The sequence below is a fragment of the Zingiber officinale genome, chromosome 9A, assembly GCF_018446385.1.
Source record: "Zingiber officinale cultivar Zhangliang chromosome 9A, Zo_v1.1, whole genome shotgun sequence".
NCBI lineage: Eukaryota > Viridiplantae > Streptophyta > Magnoliopsida > Zingiberales > Zingiberaceae > Zingiber > Zingiber officinale.
In genome coordinates this window covers 22,570,306-22,589,724 of record NC_056002.1, presented here as the reverse complement: position 1 = coordinate 22,589,724, position 19,419 = coordinate 22,570,306, and the positions used below count along the sequence as shown (strand labels likewise).

Sequence of the window (19,419 nt, the reverse complement as noted above, 5' to 3'; positions counted from 1 at the left end):
AATGTTTTTCCTTTGTAGATCTACTGTAGATCATAGTTTGAAACTCGTACTCGTATTTTTGAAAGTTTTCTTCGCACGGATCCAATGGCTAGGGGGTTTCGGGGTTTCCGCGACGCGAAAAAGCGGTTTTCGCGGCCCGAAAAACCCAACATATTTTAGTAGAGGCCATCTCACATTGATCGTATAACCTTCGTAGCGACTGCAACTTTGACTTTTGTGCTCGATCAACTCCTTTGTATGACAAGTTTAAGATGTCTCATACCTCCTTCGTCGTCTTGGCATGTATTTGCTATCATGCTAAAAATTGAATAATCTACTCCCTTATGAATTTGTCCGAACATGAGTTGATCTTGATGTTGAGAGTTTACATCAGCTCCTTCTGAAAGACTTAGATCAATAGAACTCCAAAAATTTTGAGCTTTCAAATGTGTAGATATCATTATCTGTCAATAATTGTAATTTAGCTTCTCATCTAATTTGGAACTTGACCAAACAATATTAAAATTGTTTGTCATATTTTACCACTAGAAAAAAAAATAGTCTGGAAGGTTACTTGACTCTGATAGCAAACTGATAGGAATAATTAAATTAAAGAAAGGATAAAATAAACTTAAGTTATTGATATGTACCAAAAATATATTTAAACCTTATATTATACATGTCTTTATATAGAAGTAGGAATTAAAATCATCTTGTCCCCACGAGATAGGTAGATGGTCATTATATGGGGTATTATCATCAAGAAACTTGAAGGTCAATAACTGACAATGAAATACTTTCTAGATCTAACCACTAGAATGATTTTTGACATGATTTAATTAATACAATAGTATTGGATTATATACACAAAAAATGTGAGTGTATCCCATCATTAACTCTCTTTCCATTGTAAATGGAAGATTGCGAGAATGCTTATATTCAAATTCGAATTATGAAAAGTCAAATATAACATCTTTCGAAGGAGAGTATTATAATCAAGTAAATTTCTTAAATCAATAATTTTGAAATGGTCGATTTTAACTTTTGAATTTGATCATTAGATATTTATTCTTACTAAATTGATATGATCTCATTTTAATATAAATTTGTCTAATTTCATTCATTTGATTAATAAGATATTTTCATATCGAAGGACGTATTGCTAGATCAGGTTTAAAAGAGCTCAATGCCTAGATTACAAAAAAAAAAAAGAGTTATGGCAAGTTACCTATCATTGACTCTAATTTGACAGATTAGGGGCGAATGAACCACTTTTTACTATCATAATTACCATGAATTTATGCTAATAACCATATAAATTTATTTGAATTTAAAATCAAACAAAAGAACTCAATTTTTTTTTTTTTGGGGGTAGTATTTCAAAATATAAGTGGGGCTGTATTGCAAGGCCTTATGAAAAAAAAAAGATAAATCACGATACTAAATGATTTTCTAGAGGGAAGAAACTTATTATTTAAGGAAATGAACATTAGGGGATTCAAACCTTGGCCTGCACTTGAGTATCAATTCAGCTAGCTATGTCCATGGGCTCTAATAGTGTGTCACACTTTCAGTGAGGAAGATGGTCATGGTGCTAAGCGGCTGGGCCGTTAGTAGGCCCACTATGTCAAGGAAATGGACTTGGGCAAAAGCCGTAAGAAATTCCTAAAAAAATAATTTAAAATAAAAAACGATATATATTTGATATTTGATTTTGCAGCAGCTGATTTATATTCTATCAATAATATAAAATTTATAAAATAAATTGACTATTAGTAAGCTTCATTTTATTTATTACTTATTTATTATTATAGTTATTTAGTAAATAATACTAAATAAATTTATTTATTAAAGGTTCATTAATTATATATATAGTTTTGATATTCTACACCCAGTACACACCTAAACAAATTTTTTATTTATTTTTTTTTAATACTATAAATCAACCCTTAAATCCTAAAGTCAAAAATTTATTGGACCTATCTGGACTGGACTCGGGACACCTGAAGTTAATCCAGGTGCCCGTAGGTAAAATAGTCCAGGCACCTGGAATGGACTCCTTCAGTATTATTATTATTTTTTTATTTTGGGATATACTATATATATTTAGGGTTTAAATTTTTAGGATTTAGGAGTTGGATTATAACGGGTTTGAGTCAATAAGATTTTCCCTCTATGGTTCAGGTTTTCCTTTTGAGTTATAGAGTTCTAGATTAAAAATTTTAGATATTCACGGGGTGTATTATATGTTGTTGCAATCTTGCTCCAGGCATTGTTTACTTTTGATGTTTGATTAAATGAGTTTAAATTAGGCAATGTTAGTAATCTAACGTAAATGTTGAGTAAGCAAGTATGAAGAAAATTCCAAGTATGAAGACTTAGCAAGGAAAGTCCAAGAAGATAGTCTTAGCGGATGAGATTCTGGAGTGTGGCTCTTAATGGTGAAGTCCCGGAGGTGTGGCCTCTTGGCAAAAGAAGACTTATGCTCTATTTACTCTAAAGCACGGATAAGGAAAGGAAAGGAATCTATTTTGAAAAATTATCTTCGAAAGAAGAGAAGAGAAAGGGTGAAGAAATTCTTTCCTTTGCATGCTTGTTTATCTAGATAGAGGAAGGTAGATACATGCAATATAATTTTATAAATAAAAAAAGGTACATGCATCATTTTTTTAGGTACATGGTGTAATTTTGTGAGTTAAAAGGGTGCATGTGTCATTTTTTTGGTATATAGTATAATTTTGTAAATGAAAAGGAGTACATGCGTCATTTTTTTCCATCCGTTGCTTTCCATCAGATTTTGAGGTGATCGATTTTGGCTCCAGAACTATTCGTTGATGAATTGTGTTTTTTTTCCATCTGAAAATTTTAATAAAATAAAGGACGAAAATTTTTTCACTGCAAAACTTTTCCTTAATTTTAGTTTTTGCTCTCCCAAGTAAACTGACTATTAGCATGAGGAAGCTGAAGGAAGCACTTGAAGGCAAGCGCAAGGATGAGGAGTCGTGGACCCGGAAGCATCCTAAGGAGCAAGGCTGATGGAAGATGCTTGAAGGTATAAATGTAGGCTAAGGGAATGATTCAAGTGTGAAACTAACTGCTGTATTATCAATTTATGAGGTATCAGTCGACTAGTAGTTGTACAAGTCGACTGATACCATATCAAAAATTGAACAGAGAGTTACAGCCAACTACCAGTCCTAGTACAGGTACCAGTCGACTGGTAAGTGACTATTACAAGGTGACGGTAGAAAATCTCGCAAAATCTTAAATGGCGTTGAAGCCCATCAGTCGACTGATGAATACATCAGTCGATTGATGTCGGAAAAATATAAAAGCTATTCTTGAAGCTTGGAAACATTTACTTTTACTACTCTAATCAAAAGGCTCTCCAAGTGATCTCCAAATTGATAGATTCTCAATCTCTTCCTCCAAAGCTTATCTTTCATCTTGTAAGAGGGAGAGATCATCTTGTAAAGGTTTCTCCACCTTCATTCTTGTTTCGAAAAGGAGAAAATCATAGTGAAGCTTGATCATGTATGTGTGTGCACCTTGGATTAGTCATCTCAAGGAGATGGATGTAAGGGATTGGTGGCTGGCTAGAAGGGGGGTTGGATAGCTAGGTCACCCCCAATTTACTTTCTTCTCTATAAGGTGTTAGTGTGTAGCGGAATATACTAAACAAAAACAATAAGAACAAGCAAGAAAACATAAACGCTAACACAAATCCTTTACGTGGTTCGGAGATTGCTTGCTCCTTCTCCACGGCGTGTCCTTGAGGTGGACGAGCCCTTGATCCTTCGGTGGATCAATCCCCGGCAATCTCCGGCTAGCTCTTACTTCTTCTCGGTGGAGTACAACCTCTCACAAGGTTCTCTTCCTCTTACAAGATGAACTTAGGTTTAGGAGGAAGAGAGTAGGCTTGGAAGCTTTGGGCAATGACAAGCAGTGATTCAACAATAATCAGTAAACTCCTTCAAGCCCCAAAGCCTCCTATAAATAAGAGGAGAGAGTTGATCATCATATCAACTCATCTCGGCACCAGTCGACTGACAAAACCATCAGTCGACTGGTGTTACCGTTAGAGGTAGCCAACGGCTACTTTGCAGCATCAACGGTTGGCCAACGGTCAATTACCAGTCGACTGCTAAAACATGCAGTCGATTGCTATAGTACTGCTACAGTACAATTTCTCATGCACTCGTACCCTCACCCTTACGACTCATTTGACGCTTCTTTGCAGCCTTGGCATCTTGCCTTTAAGCCTACTTCCTTTGGCTCTCGTCCCTCGGATGCATTCAAGCCCACGTCTCGTCCCCAATGTCATCCTTCACGTATGCCTCGAAGTCGCTTCCCTCGGCCCTTGTCCTCGCTGCCTTGTCCACGGTCCCTCGGATGCTCCATCCTTCACTGGACCTGAAGCCGTCAACTTGAGTCACATGTGTATCCTGCAGTCCTGCACAACTCAAGTACACATATCAAATAACAAGGGTGAACATAACTTAAACACTTTGCCCAAACACCAAAACACATGGTCGCACGGACCATTGGGATTGCTTCAACAGTGGAGACCAAGTAAATCAAGGAGTTAGCATTGCTTTCTTATTACTTCATTATTTCATTATTTCATTTCCATTTTTCTTGCTTCTGCTAACAATTTGTAGGTAAAAATTGAAGAGAAGCTATTCACTCTCCTCTAGTCAGACGCAAAGGTCCTAACATTATATGTATTTAGGGTTTATAATTTTAGAATTTAGGGGTTGGATTATAATGGATTTAAGCTAATAAGATTTTTCTTTAAGATTCAGATTTCTCTTTTGGGTTCTAGTATTCAAGATAGATAATTTTAGGTGTTCAAGGGGTATAATATTAGATATTTAAGGAGATTTTAGAGAAATTTTTATTTTTAAAAATTAAAAAAAATTGAGGCCCTGGATTTATAAAAAATTGATTCGAGGCGCCCGGATTAATTCCAAGCACCCCAAAAAGCCTGTATATATATATATAGTATTAAGCACACAAAAATTCTCTATGCATATGGTGTGTAAAATAAGGTGTGTATGATATCAAAACTATATGTACCCCATGATAGTTTTGATGTGATCAATCAAGTCAAGTTAAGTCCTGTTATGTTTTGATATCTTTGTGTCTAAATGTGCAGGAACTTAGGAGCACAAGAAGTCGAGCAAAATATACAGCTAGCGAGAAGGACGGCACGAGAGAGAGTCGACGGGCTCGGTGCGTCCGAGAGACAAGGTGCTACCGAAGAATACGCTGGGGAACGAAAAGGAAACGTGCGGTGGTTCTGAGGGATGAGAAGTCTGAGCAAAAGACTGCTCGAGAAGATCGAAAAATGGGTTCAGGTGAGGCCTATTCAGGATGGTTGAAATCACCCAAGCGAGCGAAGCTGGAGTAGAAGACCCGGACAAAAAGTCAACCGGAGGTTGATTGTGCTCCAGGAACCCGGAGCTATTCCGGGCGCCCGGAACGCCCGAACCTAGGGCACCCTAGGCTCGCGCCTGGTCGAGTTGATTCAGCCTAGTCCAAGTTCTCAGATCAAAAAAACTTATCAAAACGCGCACTGTCGTGATCCGATGCGCGCAGATAAAATTCTATCCACGTTTAGACGCCTGGAACCCTTCTAGGCGCCCCGATCAGGGCTATAAATACAGCACTGATCCCAGAAGCTAAATACAACATTTAAAAATAATTCTATTTGAGTTTAGCTTTGTAATTGTGTACTTTGACTACTGTAAGAGACTTCTCTACTTGAATGAGACTTTAGTGGACTTTCAACGTCTTGGATTAGTAATCTTGTGATTAAAAACCAAGTAAAATCTCTGTGCCTCTTTCTCTTTCTAATTAGTTTTTTAATTCCTTTTATGCAAGTGTTTATTTTAATTAAGCTGTAAAGTTCAAAAAACACGTTCATTTTTTTACCGGTCAATTTACCCCCTCTTAACGACCTATAAGGGATCAACAAATACTATATATACTAGTGATCGTGTGCACACGCGTCGCGTGTATAATATAATACACTGAAATCACATTGACCCTTTATAATGAAATTATATTAATTAAAGTATTTTAGCATTAAAATACTAAAATAGAGTCATTAGTAAAGTCATTAGGGTAAAGTACCTGATTTTTGAAAATCTGAATTATTTGAGTCTTTGAAAATCCGAATTGTTTGGATTTTCGAGTGTTACCCTTACGGCTTCTCTATAAAAAAAATTAATTTAATTTAATATTATACTTATCTTAGTAAAAAAAACTAAGAAAAATATATTTTTTTAACATTGTCGACCTAAAATATTTATAGAAGTTTCTTTGATCATAGTATTGTTAATTTTAAGATGTGGGACTAAAGATAACTATATTTTTTTATATAAAACAATCAAAGAAAATTAATGATGAAAAAAATTCATAATAATATGTGTCTCGAACTCCTGATCACTGAATTATTTTTAGTATGAATAGAAAAAAAAAAGGATATTAACGTAAATTCATTTTAGACTTCATCAAAGTTAATTAGTAAAGAGGGAAAATTTTTAATAAAATAATAAGATATATATATATATATATATATATATATATATATATATATATATATATATATATATATATATGAAAGATGTCACGTTTGTTAAGGCAATTTTCTATTTTTATTTTATTAGAAAATAAAAATTAATTGATTTCATATTGATTTAAATTCATCAGTTTGATATATCATTTTATTTTATGAGAAAATAGAAAATATCTGAAACCCCTTTTCTAATAAAAGGAAAAACACACATTTTTTGAAAAAAAATAAAAATAGAAACCAAACTATATTTTATAGGCTTTATAATTTTAAATTATCTATAACAGATTAAAAATAAAACAAAATCAAACACTATAAAACTATTATAACAGTTATTTAATAGCTGCTAAAGAATGAACAATCAAACAAAGTCTGCAAAATTTGGCAGATCAAAGCATCTTTACGTTCAATATAGCTAATCTGATGAAAGTTGCAAAGCCAAGGCTCTTTTACTATGTAATTCACTACAACTTTCACCCATATTGCTTGTTTCATAATGATCTTCCTGCTGGTTACTGATTCTCATTTGTAATTTGCAGAAACCTCACAAGTCACAACATTATTCTTGGAAGAAAGCTCAAATTTCTACATGACAGATTTCTGAGTTACACCCCAGGACCTTGAGCTACTAGGCAGGAATTGCAAATCATTAGTCTCCTTGAAAATCAGTGATGGCGACGTTGCTAGTCTAGTCGTTTTTCTCCAAGAAGTGACATCACCGGAAGAATTTGGTGGGGGGTCACTCGATGATCAGTGTTGATTCTAACCCTTGGAACAGTTGAGAAAAACTTCTGCCCGAAGAAGAAAAGAACATATAAAGGTTAAGCACCATGTATCCTGTCCTAATCGAAACTAAAGCCTTCATACCACTTGCAGAAAGGTTTCCAGTACGTTGCCAAGTGAAGGTGCAGTGTGATGTCACCTACCTTGCACAAGTGCTCTTGAGTATGTCCATTTGCCGCTGTTGCTGCCTTGATTCTTCTACATTTGCTTCCCAGGTTGTGGGGCCAGAGGTTTCGGACACTAACAGTTGCTCGTAGTTGCAGCCATGGCATCAATGCTTGTTTCAGCAATAGCAACAGTGGAAGCTGCAAACAAGAGAATCAGAGAAAAAGGAAGACTTTTAGAAGAAAAGAAATATCGCTCCATTTGATGCATGATGATCTCCAGTCAAAAAATAATTCACTTGGCCACTTGTTCATACCAAAAAAGGAATAATTCGCTTGTTAAAAGCATGTATTATAAGAGAATGAATGTTCAACTGAGTCAAGCTAGTCATCATACCAAAAAAATGATGAACCAGGTAACACTGAAAGTTCCCACCACCGCCCGTCAGAGTAAATCGGAAAGCACTCGTGGCAGGCAACCTAAAATCCCAGTATTCGGTGATTGTGCGCCCCATTTGGAGAAAAAATCCTTGCAAATGCACCGTAGCCGGGGATCGATAGCAGCTAGTTATCATACAATTATAGCAAAAAGTAATTACACTAACCCAGATGTCCTTCAAAGTCCATCCTATGTGAAGAGAGGTAAATCACAGGATCAATTTATAGCTGAACTAGTTATCAAACAAGAATAGATGCTACGGAGACAATTGGCTATTTGACTTTTAGAGAAGATGACAATTTAAGAAAGATTGGGAGGTTATTCGATTCTTCAGATAAATAAAGTGACTCGAAATCTGAAGGATCTTAGACCAAATAATGCTACTCGTGCTTATTCTCACAGCACAACTACAACTAATGATAAGGCCACTAAGTATATTCATTGATTCATCTTCGTCGTCATAATCAAGTCATTTTTGTCCCGAGTATTTTGGTTTGGTTACATGAATCTTGCCCCTCCATTGAACTCTATCTATGGTTATATCACTAATATTATTTAAATGAACTGTATAGGATCACTAGCGTGGCCAAATTATGCTTCAGCATTGATCTGTTGTGTTGAGACTCAAATTATATTGTAATATAAGCTGATAAATAAAGAAAAACTGTAAATGTAAACCGGTAAAGTGAAAATTTGAGATTTGATAAAGCATAAAAAAAAATATAAAATTGCCACAATGTCAATCCTAAACTAAGATAGGAAAACGATGAGGGTTGCATTAGACCTACATATATAGTCAATCTTATAGTCAAAACTTTTGAACAAGTCTTTACCTGGTTCAATGGAAGAATAGAATTGTAGCTGGCTCCAAATAGTTGAAACTAATAGGCTCGATGATGACAACAATTATGATGAAAAAGACACATCTTTCTCATTTGCTTGCGGTAGGCGCTTTCCATCCACAGCTGGACGGAACAATTTCTGCAACTTCAGAACTGCTTACGATCATCTTAAACTTCCTATGATTATCTTCCAAGGTTACACAAGGTCTGTAAGTCTTGAAGAGAATGACAATTCTGTCTGTTTCTGATCCCCAGTGCAACTGTTTCTTGTCATGACAAAAGTTTCACCCTGAAATGATACCTTTCAAAAGAAGAGAGAGAAGAGATGGAAGAATGAGATGCAAGGCTAGTGGAAAGCAGACTCAGATCCAACTATAGCAAAAGTAGCCAAACTGAGACAAACTGGTGATGAGGGATAGATAAATATAATGACTACAGACAACTGAATCAATTTTGCTATACTGGCCCAAAAACAAAGTTGCCATGTAAGAAAGTGATCAGTGACTCAGCCCATAACCTTTTTTAATTGTTTGCATGAAAATAAGCAACAAGGAATTTAACTCACCATTTTGTAACTCTAGCACATTGTCCATCTCTTTCACCTTCCAACAAACTTAATTTGTAACGAAACTGTCCCTGAAGTACTGCAGTCACTTCAAGCAAAAATAACAAATAAAAATCATACTAATCCCACTTAATTATAGACTCAAAACAGAGTGAACAGAATTGGTTTAAAACCTTCTGAGTATTGATTGATCTCAGGCAGTGCAAGATAGATTGCATACAAGCTTGCACCTGATTTTGTAAAGAGTCAGAAGCATATGATGTGAGGAGAAATGAACCTAATATGAAAAGAAGCATTAGTCTCTCCCCTTGTAATTTGTAAGACATATAGTAATGTACAATCAATAAAATAGATTCCATATTTGAGCATTAATTCTAACTGTTTTCACATTTGGACACTGATTATGAAAGTTAAATTCCTTTGACACATCACATAAACAATGCGCTTCTTACTGTGCAGATCATATATTATTGAAGTATATAACACAAAGTACAGAGGCAAGTGTCTTGCTACATGTACAATATTTATTTTTATACTTTATACTGACATATTATAACTGAGGAAGAATGAAAAGAGAGAGAAGAGTGGCATGAGCATACATCCATGAACTCTCCCTAGATTATGGGGTAAAAAAACTCAGCATTCATTTGCATCTTCCCAATTCCAGGATGCAGTTGCCCTCACTTTATCCCAAGTGAACATGTACATTTGATCCTTGTATACAAATAATCTCAATCATGTAGGTGAATATGGTTTGGTATCATTTGGTGTAGCAGATTATTGTCGTGCACCATAGGATCGTGAAAAGTTCCATTTGGAGATGCATGGGCTTCAGTTGCCATCTGATAAGGACTTACTCCACCAAGTGATCGTCTCATTTGCATTGATGCACCTAAAAAACCAATTACTTGATGGGGCTGATTTATGTCTAGGATAGATGAGTAGGAACTTGGCAACATGGGTGTAGAAGTTGAGCTTAACGGATTGCGAAGGGAAGATGACTGAGATGGAGAGGAAGGTCTGTTATCTGGTAAATTGGCGGTAGTAATATCATGTATGCTGGCTCTCCTCTTATCTTTGCTACCTGAATGTAACCGGATGAAGTACTTTTGGGCATGACTAGCTACCTGAGTAGGTGTCCTGGTAACCACAAAATTATGGGAAATATTTCGCCAATCCCCTTTGCCATACATTTTAAGTCCAAGCAAGAATAGCCTGCAAAAAAACAAAAAGAAAAAAAAAATTAGTAACCACTCTAAAGATTGATCATCTGACAATATGTTCCCTAAAGGATAAGTTACTAAAGAACCCAATAGAGATGCATGGTTTAACATCCTCATACCCTCTCCAAGTTTAGAACAAACCTCAAATATGAACATATATATATATATATATATATATATATATATATACATATATAAAGAAGCTGAGAAGGACTCGTACTCATAACATAGGAATGAAAACTTATGGCATCAGAAAGGCACCATTTGTAGATTTATGATTTAACACAAACAATCCCTACAATTCCAAAACCAAACTCGGATCAACTAGAAGAAAGAAGAAATAGAATTGAGAGTTTCAAAAACTAGATCCAAAATTCAATCAGATATAAGCCAAAAACTTTCACCTTGAGTTATACACCACCTTTAGATTGAGTTGAAGCTTATGAAAATTGAATGGACACAGAGATGACTTACTTGTGCTCCTCTTCAGTCCAAGGGACTCCTTTTTTCCTCTCCTGAACTGCCGCGTGCAGCCCTGACTTCTTCCCGCTGATATGCACCCCTGACTTCCTCCTGCTGATTGAATAAAGTTGCTTGACAGCTTTGAAGTCGCAATTGCTGTCCCAGTCCAGTGCAAAAGAAGAAGAGTCGTAGCTAGGACAGTGAAACCGCCCAGCTTCTATCTCGCTCACATCCTTCAACAAATCCCTGTAGTGTCTCTCCACGTCCGTTGTGGACTTGCCTGGGATATACACCGCCACTTTTTCCCAGCGGTCAGGTGTGTCCTTGTCGAACTCGGCCAGGGCTTTCTCGAAAAGCTTGTTCTCTTCCCGGGTCCAGTTTCCATTCGAGAGCCCGCCCCAATTCCTCCCCTCGACAAGGAAGCAACTTGTGCAGGGGAAGCACAGTGCCGACGCTGGAGGAAGAACTTCCATCCACGATTTGGCCATCATCTCGCAAATTTATCTCCTGAACTCAAAATTAGGAGAAAGAAGCAACAGGATCCAAACAGTGGTAAAACAATGCGAGCTTCCAGTAGAGGACGTACTCACCCAGTGTCCTAAAACTAAATATTGAGGAAAATAATCAAACTTATGGATCCATAGCGAAATCAAAATGGAATTGCGCAGAATTTTCGAAAAGAGAAATCGAAACTCAAAATAACCAGAGGAAAACGTAAGAATCCAGTTAAACCTCTAGGTTGGCGTCGATGCGGCCTGAATTGACGGGAGAAGCGAAGAGACTGGAAGAGGCAGATGGTCGCTCAAAGATTCGAACTTTGTTCGCAATTTTGACGGGGTAAAGGAGAAGGAGAGTGGAGTGAGAAGAGGAAGGGTGAGGAAGGAGGCGATCTATATAGGCAGCCATGGATGGATGAAGCATCGAAACCTTGATTCGCTTATAAAGTTGGGCCTTTTCCCATGCTCCTGAAAGGCAAAAGCTACCATTGGGTTCTTTTAAAATATCTCACGCAATTAACAGTTTTTAAAATACCCTTTAAATTATTTATTTTTATAATTTTCCTGTAATGGAAAGAACTATTTTATCCTTTTATATTACTATTTAAATCACTCAATTATTAACGGCAGAAAATTAAAAAAAATACTTTTTTTATCAAGCCATTTTTAAAAATTAACCAAACAACTCACTTATAATTTTTTATTCATAATTTCTGGAGTTGTCCATTAGCCGCGTCTAACCCTTTAACTTTAACCTTTAGAGCCATTAGTTTAAATTATTATGTATAATCTTAATTATATAATTATTAAATAATTATATAATTAAAATTATGAGAATAAAATATAACCAATTTAATTTAAAAATTACGATGAAAAAACATAGTCTACCATGAAAAACTACCCATTCAATTTGATTTACGATTCATTACCATTCAAAGTATTATTTTAAAAATTTTAAAAATAATAAATTTATATAAAAAATATATAAATAATAACTTGCACATGCTTATCCTCTACAGTCTATTGCATTAAGAATAGTTTAAAAAATAAAATAAAATAAAATCCTACTTCTCTCACAAATATCGAAATCATCAGGTTAATGAAAGCATCAGTTTAATGATCGAAATTACTTTTACTTTGTTTCCTCTAAATTTTAAATTATACTATTATAAATAAATTATTACAGCTTTAAAAGAAATTAGTTTTTTTATTCTCTTAGTTTTTCTTCTAACTATCAAAAATAATGATATAGTAAAAAACATTAATTAATTATTAAATAATTAATTAACACATAAAAATATTAATATTAATATTTTATAACCTAATGGATTAGGATAAGTTCTCTTGAGAAATAAAAATAATGATAATAAAAATAATAATAAATTCAGTAGTCTTAAATAAATTCGGTCTCATAAAATTTTTCAACTATTATCAAAATAAATCAGGAAACACTCACGATACACAACCTAAAAATCCAATACCCTTTAATTACATATCCCATTTTAAAAAAATTCTATAAATTCATCGTAACTATAATTGAGAATCGTATCACAAGTACCCTAATCCCGGACTCTCTGTCAAAAAATCAAGACATCAGGATAAGCGCCATCAATTTTCTTTAATAAATTTTCGTCCATATACATATTAAAAAACCAACCTAACCACGGAACCTATATTTTAAATGGGCTGAGCTGGTTATGGTTTTGGCTCAGGAACCGAATCAACTGATACCCGCCTATTGACCCTGATTATAGGCCAGGGTCCGACCCAGGGTCGGGTCAGTTTTCGTAGATTTCCCCTACAAAATCGTTATTTGAAAACAACTTTAAAAAGCTAAGGTACCTGAAGACAAGTTTACAGTGCTATTACAAAAATCAAGCTTTATTAGTGCAACGGGGATACATTTTGACTTTACAACCTCACTAACATAAAAGGAGGCGAAGGCTAACTGCTCAGACCTGAAAAGGTCCACAAGACTGTAAAATAATATGACAACCGAGCCCCATGCTACCTGTTAAACTAAATAGCAAGGAAAAAAAGAAAACAGACTCCTTGGCTTGTTTAAACTGGCACGAACTAGATACTACATGAAACAGCAGCAGCTCTCCCACAGATCTGTTACAAGGAGGGCAAAATGTTATAAAATTTAAGTAAAGTAGTGTATAAGTATACAAGATTCAGGACATCTTCAAATAGTCCGTGTTGTTGTGTGTGATTCTCAGCAAAAGATATAAGCTCAAGTTGCTGGTGCAGTGATGAGTAATTTGAGAAGATAATTCATGCGACAATCCTCATAAGCAGTTGAGTTCAACCATATTACTTTGAAAGGATGGTAGACTAGGAGTTGATTGGTGAAGAATGATATGAGATATTTGAAGGTCTGAAAAATTGCTGGAGGTGGACCAGAAGACATAAAGTCTATGGCATAAAGACTGAAGGTGAGACCTTTAAACAAGTGGTTAAAATCCTAAAGCTAAGGTTTTGGGATTAAGTGGTTGGGATGTAAAGTCTTTGGGTGTGAAGATCTAGAAGTAAAACCTTTAGGCATGTAGAGGTTTTTAGTCATTGGACAACATCATCATCGAGGATAAAGTAGAGATTAAAGACCTGGATTTTGTGTGAGCTGTGAGAGATTGCGCGTTAATTGTAATATGAGGTTTAGATGATGAGGTGAGTAAAGTAGGTAGAAACTGCAACCAAGGAAAACAAGGTTCCTATTTGTAATTTGTGGTCAAACTTGACCCCAAAACTTTGTGTAGACTTATGAAAGCGTAAGCCAGAACCCTCCAAATCCAAACGAATCAAGTCAAATGAAGATTGACCAATCAACTAGAGTATTGAGTCGATTATCGACTCAATTTTAATCTCTCCATTCAAAAGCATAATCCTCTTGATTAGCCTTGAGTTATCTAGACTAAATTCCAGTCGATTACAATACTTGTCCAACTTGCTGAATTGAACTTTAAAGTATTAGGTCATAACAACTATTTGTATAAGCTAAGTTGATGACTAAATTTCAGACAGCTAGAGAGAGTGGTTCGAAAACTAGTCATTAGTTAGCCATTAGAAATATTGTGTGTCAAATAACATGTTCCTCATTGTAATTTGCAATCAAACTTGACCCCAGAGCTTTGTGTAGGCTTATGAAGGCGTAAACTGGAGCAAATTCAGGAAAACTCCATTCGAAAGCATAATCCTCTCTCTTAGCATTATCTGGACTAAGTTCCAGTCAATTGGAAAATTTGTCCAATTAAGTGAACTTTTGCGGATTATCTTGCAATACCTATTTGAATAAGCTTAGTCCACTGAACTCGATTTTCAGACAGCTAGAGCAGTTCAAAAATTAGTCGTTACTTAGCCGATAGAACCTACTATATGTAAGTGTTAAATGTGTTTTTACTAGGAACTATGCCCAAATTTGGTAGTGACATCCAACATCCAAGGGTCCTAAAAAAATTGTCGAAAAGGCTTTCAAAGGCTTCTTCTACGGATCTTGATGGTTATCTACACAAATCCTAAACAAAAGTGATAGTTCACATATTATTTCTGGTTTCATGACCTGCTGGCATCCAATAAATGCTCTTCATCTTAATAACTACTATGTCTTGTGGTTGATTTTTTGTGCCTTTAATCTAAAATAAGCATCATCACACCCTAAATCACAAGGATAATTAGGAATCAACATTGTGCTGTACTCCCTAACGACGCTAAGTGAAAGATAGAATTCTTTCACCAAGTGAAATTTTGTGCTTGAACGTAAGAAGAAACCCAGGAAGAAAGAAAGCCTCTCTCTCAAGTGACCTACATAAAAGGCAAACTAAATTCCTCTATTTAAAGCCTTGATAAATGTTTAGAGTTAATACAGTGAGCCAACTCAAGCCATTTGCAAAGCTAGACAGCCTTGATCTCTTTCATAATATAGCAAGGGAGCTCCATTAGGGTTCAGCCCTCTCAAGCCACCTCCACAACTAGATAGCCTTCATCTCTCCCAGAGTCCACAAATAGGGATCAAACCTTCACACAATTGTGCTAGCAAAACAAACATGAACAGTGGGCACCAAGCAACAAACAATAGACGCAGACAGATTTACATTGAAAAAAGGATTGAAAATGGCCAAGCAATAGAGTTAGTGTAGTACTCCCATAGTCTCAGCATAGATAGTCGCAGTCAAACAAGCTCAAACTGATGATACCCACTCCCAGTAGTTCTCATCCTTAAACACTATCATAATAAAACCTGACCAACTTCTAATGGCAAAAAGATGCTCAATAAGGGAAGTCAACTATAAACATCCAGAACCATCCAGACTCCTGTAAGCCAAGTGATAAAGAAAGCAGACAACAAATATTCATCATTCAACGAGTTGCTAATTACATTTAGGAATATCTGTTAAACATAACTTAGTACGAGGCAGATTTGCTTCTGTGACAGTAAAATAAGCTGCAAGCTAGAAGTTAGCTATTGACTAATTTTTCCCCAAGAATGATTGTTAATCCCAAGTATTTAAATGAGAAAAAGGTCAACTTGTTTCAATTACATATATGGAATAAATTAAAACTCAGAAAACCAAAGCAACATCTAAAAGAAAGGCTGGTTATTAGTATCTAGCATAAAAAAATCAAAACAAGAAAAAACCTGAAGAATGGAAAACGAATAAGGCAATTTTTCAAAAAGGCAAAATAAAAAACGGCAATGTTTTTCTTATGTAGTCTATATAGATTGGAACTGATATAGTGAATAATATGACACGCTCAGTCCAAATCTAGTGGTAGCAACTAGGCATAGAAGGCACAAATGAATAAAATTACACCAAAGTATAAATTCATTTTTGATTCAGATCATTTGCAGATGATATATGTCAATGAGCTAAAATGGTTACTAATATTTTGAAGTGCTAGATAAAAGGAATTACCTTCTATGAATATTGATCAAGAGCATATTAGTTGAGTTGGTACTTCAATAGTACAGAGAACCTGAAAAACAATAAATTCAAACAGAAAAAAACAATTACATAGTGCATTTTTTAGTGTATGAGATTCAATACAATGTTAATTCACTCGATCAATACCTTGCCACCATTCACCTCGATTGGCAGCATCAGGGTCATTTGAATTTCCCCCTTTGTCATCTTTAAACTGAGACCATTAAAAGGTTGAGTTTCATGCTGCCATAACATTGTTCTTCCTAATTTATGAAATTTAGTGAATCACTTACAGTTTTTGGTGATCCAGAAACTTGGGTGGATGAAGAACTGTCATAGAAATCACGACCGCCATAGTGAACAGAAGAGCTAAAATAGGCTGATTCTTCATATTGATCAGGAGTTACAGGTTTTCCATCCATGCTCCGCATCATTTGTTTCTTGGTTGGATTTCCCTGAGGTTTACCACCTGCAGAAGGATAATTAGATAAATAAAATTTCAACCGAAATTCTAATCCATTAGAACCAAACAGTTGCCTCAAGAAACCTTATTGCCTTGCAATATGATTCCAGCATCCCTTAAATAATGAAGAGGAATATGATAGTTTGATCTCTAAATACTTCACTTCAACTAAAAGTAGAATAATTCGTTCCTTGAGAACAAGAACAGTTCCAAAGTACAAAATCCAAATAAACCGAATCCATAATAAGAAGAAAAAAAATAACTAATTGAAATCCAGAAAAAGAACAAGTCTACACATTCAACGACCTTGAGGTACGCCCTGAGCGTTTCCGAATTGCCCATCCGTCTTCTGCTTACTCAGCGTCCAGAACAAGTCGTTCTGTGATGAATACTTACCCATCACCTGCAACGCCATGTCGGCAGACGAGAAAAATCTCATTTTGATGGTTCAATTGCATAGAAAAAAGGAATCAAAGCCCTAAAAGATGAAACAACCGGTAAACTATCGACCTGCGAGAACCCACTTTCAAAACCCTAAAATACAATCCAAAATTCCAAGCCCCGCGAGCAATCAAAGAATAAAAACCCTGGACGCACCGCGGAAGCAGGGGGGAAGACGTTGCTAAAGTATCCAGGCGACGAGGATGACGAAGCATCCTTGCCGGTGGGGAAAAGCTCGTCGGCGATCGACGAAGACTGCCTCTTTCCTCCTCCTTCCATCCGATCTTGACCCTAATCTTGTCGCTTCGATGCGTGTGGCCTCGAGATCGACTGAGAAAAAGGCACAAATAGGGAGAGGGAGTGAAGAGAGACGATAAAGACGAAAGCGAGGAGGAATGGCGGCGCCTCTGCTGCTGCTCTGATCGGTCGCTGTGTCGGCCTCGATGCCGCTCCATGAGGCCGCATTTATACGCGCCTCGCTCGTTCAATCTCGCTCTGCTCTCGGATTTACGCCATGGATTCGCGACGAAACCTTCGCAGATCGCCTTCCATTCCTGTCAACCTCAGTGACTTTGGATATTTTGGAATTTAATTAATTAAATAAATAAATAATTAGGGCGGGTCACGTGACTCATATCCCGCAGCACGTGTGCAAATGGTTAATAAAAAAGAGTTATTTATTTTAAAATAGCAATTATATATATATATATATTCTATTTTCATAATGTTACCGAAACAACCTCTATAATTTATTATATCAAATAAGCATTTTGACGAACAGGCATCAATAATTCTCCTTCTCCCCTTGAAAGATCCTTATCGCCTCGTCTCAAGCCACAGGGAAAAGAAAGAAGCATCTCTTTGTATCGTTTTAGTTGATTTTGGAGTTGTTTCTTCTTCGGCTTCTTTCCGTGATTAATTTGGATGAGGATATTCTTATGGAATATGATCATCCTCGAATAAAGCCCATACTTCATTTTTTTTCCCTTTATTTTTTTATTTTATTTTATTTAGTTGACATATAGTTTTTTAAATTTGACTAATATGGGTGATCCTATAAAAATTTCCTATCAATTATCAGTTTAAATCACTATTTTAGGTCTGTTTCTTATTTAAAAAAATACCTTACAATGCGTCTGAAATTTGAAAATGAATTACCAAATTAATTTTGTTAATAATGAATGTAATATACCTGATAATTGTATAAACAATTTCTAAAAAATAGTTTTTAGTGTGTTATTATAATATTGCATAGTTTGAAAAAATAATAATGTCATCAAATATTATAGTTAAAAAATATATAAAAATATATCCAAAAAAATTTTAAAAATTGACATTTATAATCTAAATTGTATATAAATGACAAGTAATTTAAACCTTATCTTGAAAGTAGTTATAAAATAATTAATTCATTAATTTTTTTATTCATAATATGCTAATTTTAAATTTTATTTGTATAAAAAGATGCATCTTATATTTGAATTTATCATATATTTTTTTTATAATCCATATATTTGACTTTTCGATTTAATTAGTTTGGGAGGTGGATGATGAGGCTCTATAAACCGCCACCAGACAAATCTAAAGGAGTGTTTTGAATTTTTCATTTTATTAAAGAAAAATATCTAGTTGGATTTAAATCGTAGGAGTTTAAAACTATTCAATACTTTAATAGTTTAAAATTATTAAAATATATTTGATTTATCTTTTTTATGTTAGTTTATAATAGGGGTGAAAATGAGTCAAGTATCTCGTGAATAGCTTGGTCAAAGTTTGACTCGAGCTCATTTTGACCGAGCTCGAGTCGAGTTCTAGTAGCTCGACTCTTCACTCGAGTCGAGCGCGAGTCTCAATATTAGTATTCGAGTAGCTCGCAAGCTATTTTATTAATTATGTGTTTGTATATATTTTTAAAAATTATGTATAATTTAAGGGTATTTTTGTCCAAAAATATAATTTTAAAACCTAAAATTAAAAAAACTAAAACAACTCATCGGCTCATGCGCTTCCCAGCCGCACATCATCCATTCTTCACCGCTCACTAAGTCCGTTTAACTGTTTGAGAGTAATGATAAGTTAAATTGTGCATATGCCAGATGTATTATGTATGACATATACT

General features: G+C 35.1%; 2 protein-coding genes across 13 annotated transcripts; both read right to left on the bottom strand.

Moving 5' to 3' along the window:
- Window positions 1–6,932: 6,932 nt before the first annotated feature.
- On the bottom strand, window positions 6,933–11,956 carry LOC122019876 (transcription factor DIVARICATA-like). Of its 11 annotated transcripts, XR_006122061.1 has the most exons (10): window positions 11,710–11,956; window positions 11,568–11,581; window positions 10,990–11,484; window positions 9,892–10,507; window positions 9,466–9,569; window positions 9,293–9,371; window positions 8,719–9,028; window positions 7,844–8,074; window positions 7,486–7,647; window positions 6,933–7,350 (listed from the first exon to the last, which is right to left on the bottom strand). XR_006122061.1 is itself a non-coding variant. In XM_042577463.1 (3 exons), the coding sequence occupies exons 2-3, from the start codon at window positions 11,466–11,468 to the stop codon at window positions 10,024–10,026; spliced, it is 963 nt and encodes a 320-aa protein (XP_042433397.1). In that variant the 5' UTR covers window positions 11,469–11,581; window positions 11,710–11,955; the 3' UTR covers window positions 9,726–10,023. The 11 variants fall into 11 exon arrangements, 1 of the variants encoding a protein (XP_042433397.1); XR_006122062.1 differs by lacking the exon at window positions 11,568–11,581; XR_006122053.1 differs by having other exon boundaries at window positions 9,293–9,380; window positions 10,990–11,581; window positions 11,710–11,955.
- A 1,361-nt stretch (window positions 11,957–13,317) lies between these two features.
- LOC122021041 lies at window positions 13,318–17,872 on the bottom strand. Of its 2 annotated transcripts, none has more exons than XM_042579109.1 (6): window positions 17,457–17,872; window positions 17,166–17,262; window positions 16,690–16,865; window positions 16,544–16,610; window positions 16,388–16,448; window positions 13,318–13,589 (listed from the first exon to the last, which is right to left on the bottom strand). In XM_042579109.1, the coding sequence occupies exons 1-5, from the start codon at window positions 17,577–17,579 to the stop codon at window positions 16,432–16,434; spliced, it is 480 nt and encodes a 159-aa protein (XP_042435043.1). In that variant the 5' UTR covers window positions 17,580–17,872; the 3' UTR covers window positions 13,318–13,589; window positions 16,388–16,431. The 2 variants fall into 2 exon arrangements, with proteins under 2 accessions (XP_042435043.1, XP_042435044.1); XM_042579110.1 differs by lacking the exon at window positions 13,318–13,589 and adding an exon at window positions 13,596–15,503.
- Window positions 17,873–19,419: the final 1,547 nt, after the last annotated feature.

Excerpts from the sequence above, each read along its gene's own strand:
- LOC122021041 (XM_042579109.1), bottom strand. The coding sequence starts at position 17,579 with ATGGAAGGAGGAGGAAAGAGGCAGTCTTCGTCGATCGCCGACGAGCTT. Across the intron at positions 17,263-17,456 it reads TCTTCCCCCCTGCTTCCGCG|GTGATGGGTAAGTATTCATC; the intron begins GTGCGTCCAGGG and ends ATGGCGTTGCAG. Across the intron at positions 16,866-17,165 it reads CGCTCAGGGCGTACCTCAAG|GTGGTAAACCTCAGGGAAAT; the intron begins GTCGTTGAATGT and ends ATCCTTCTGCAG.
- LOC122019876 (XM_042577463.1), bottom strand. The coding sequence starts at position 11,468 with ATGATGGCCAAATCGTGGATGGAAGTTCTTCCTCCAGCGTCGGCACTG. Across the intron at positions 10,508-10,989 it reads TGGACTGAAGAGGAGCACAA|GCTATTCTTGCTTGGACTTA; the intron begins GTAAGTCATCTC and ends GTTTTTTTGCAG.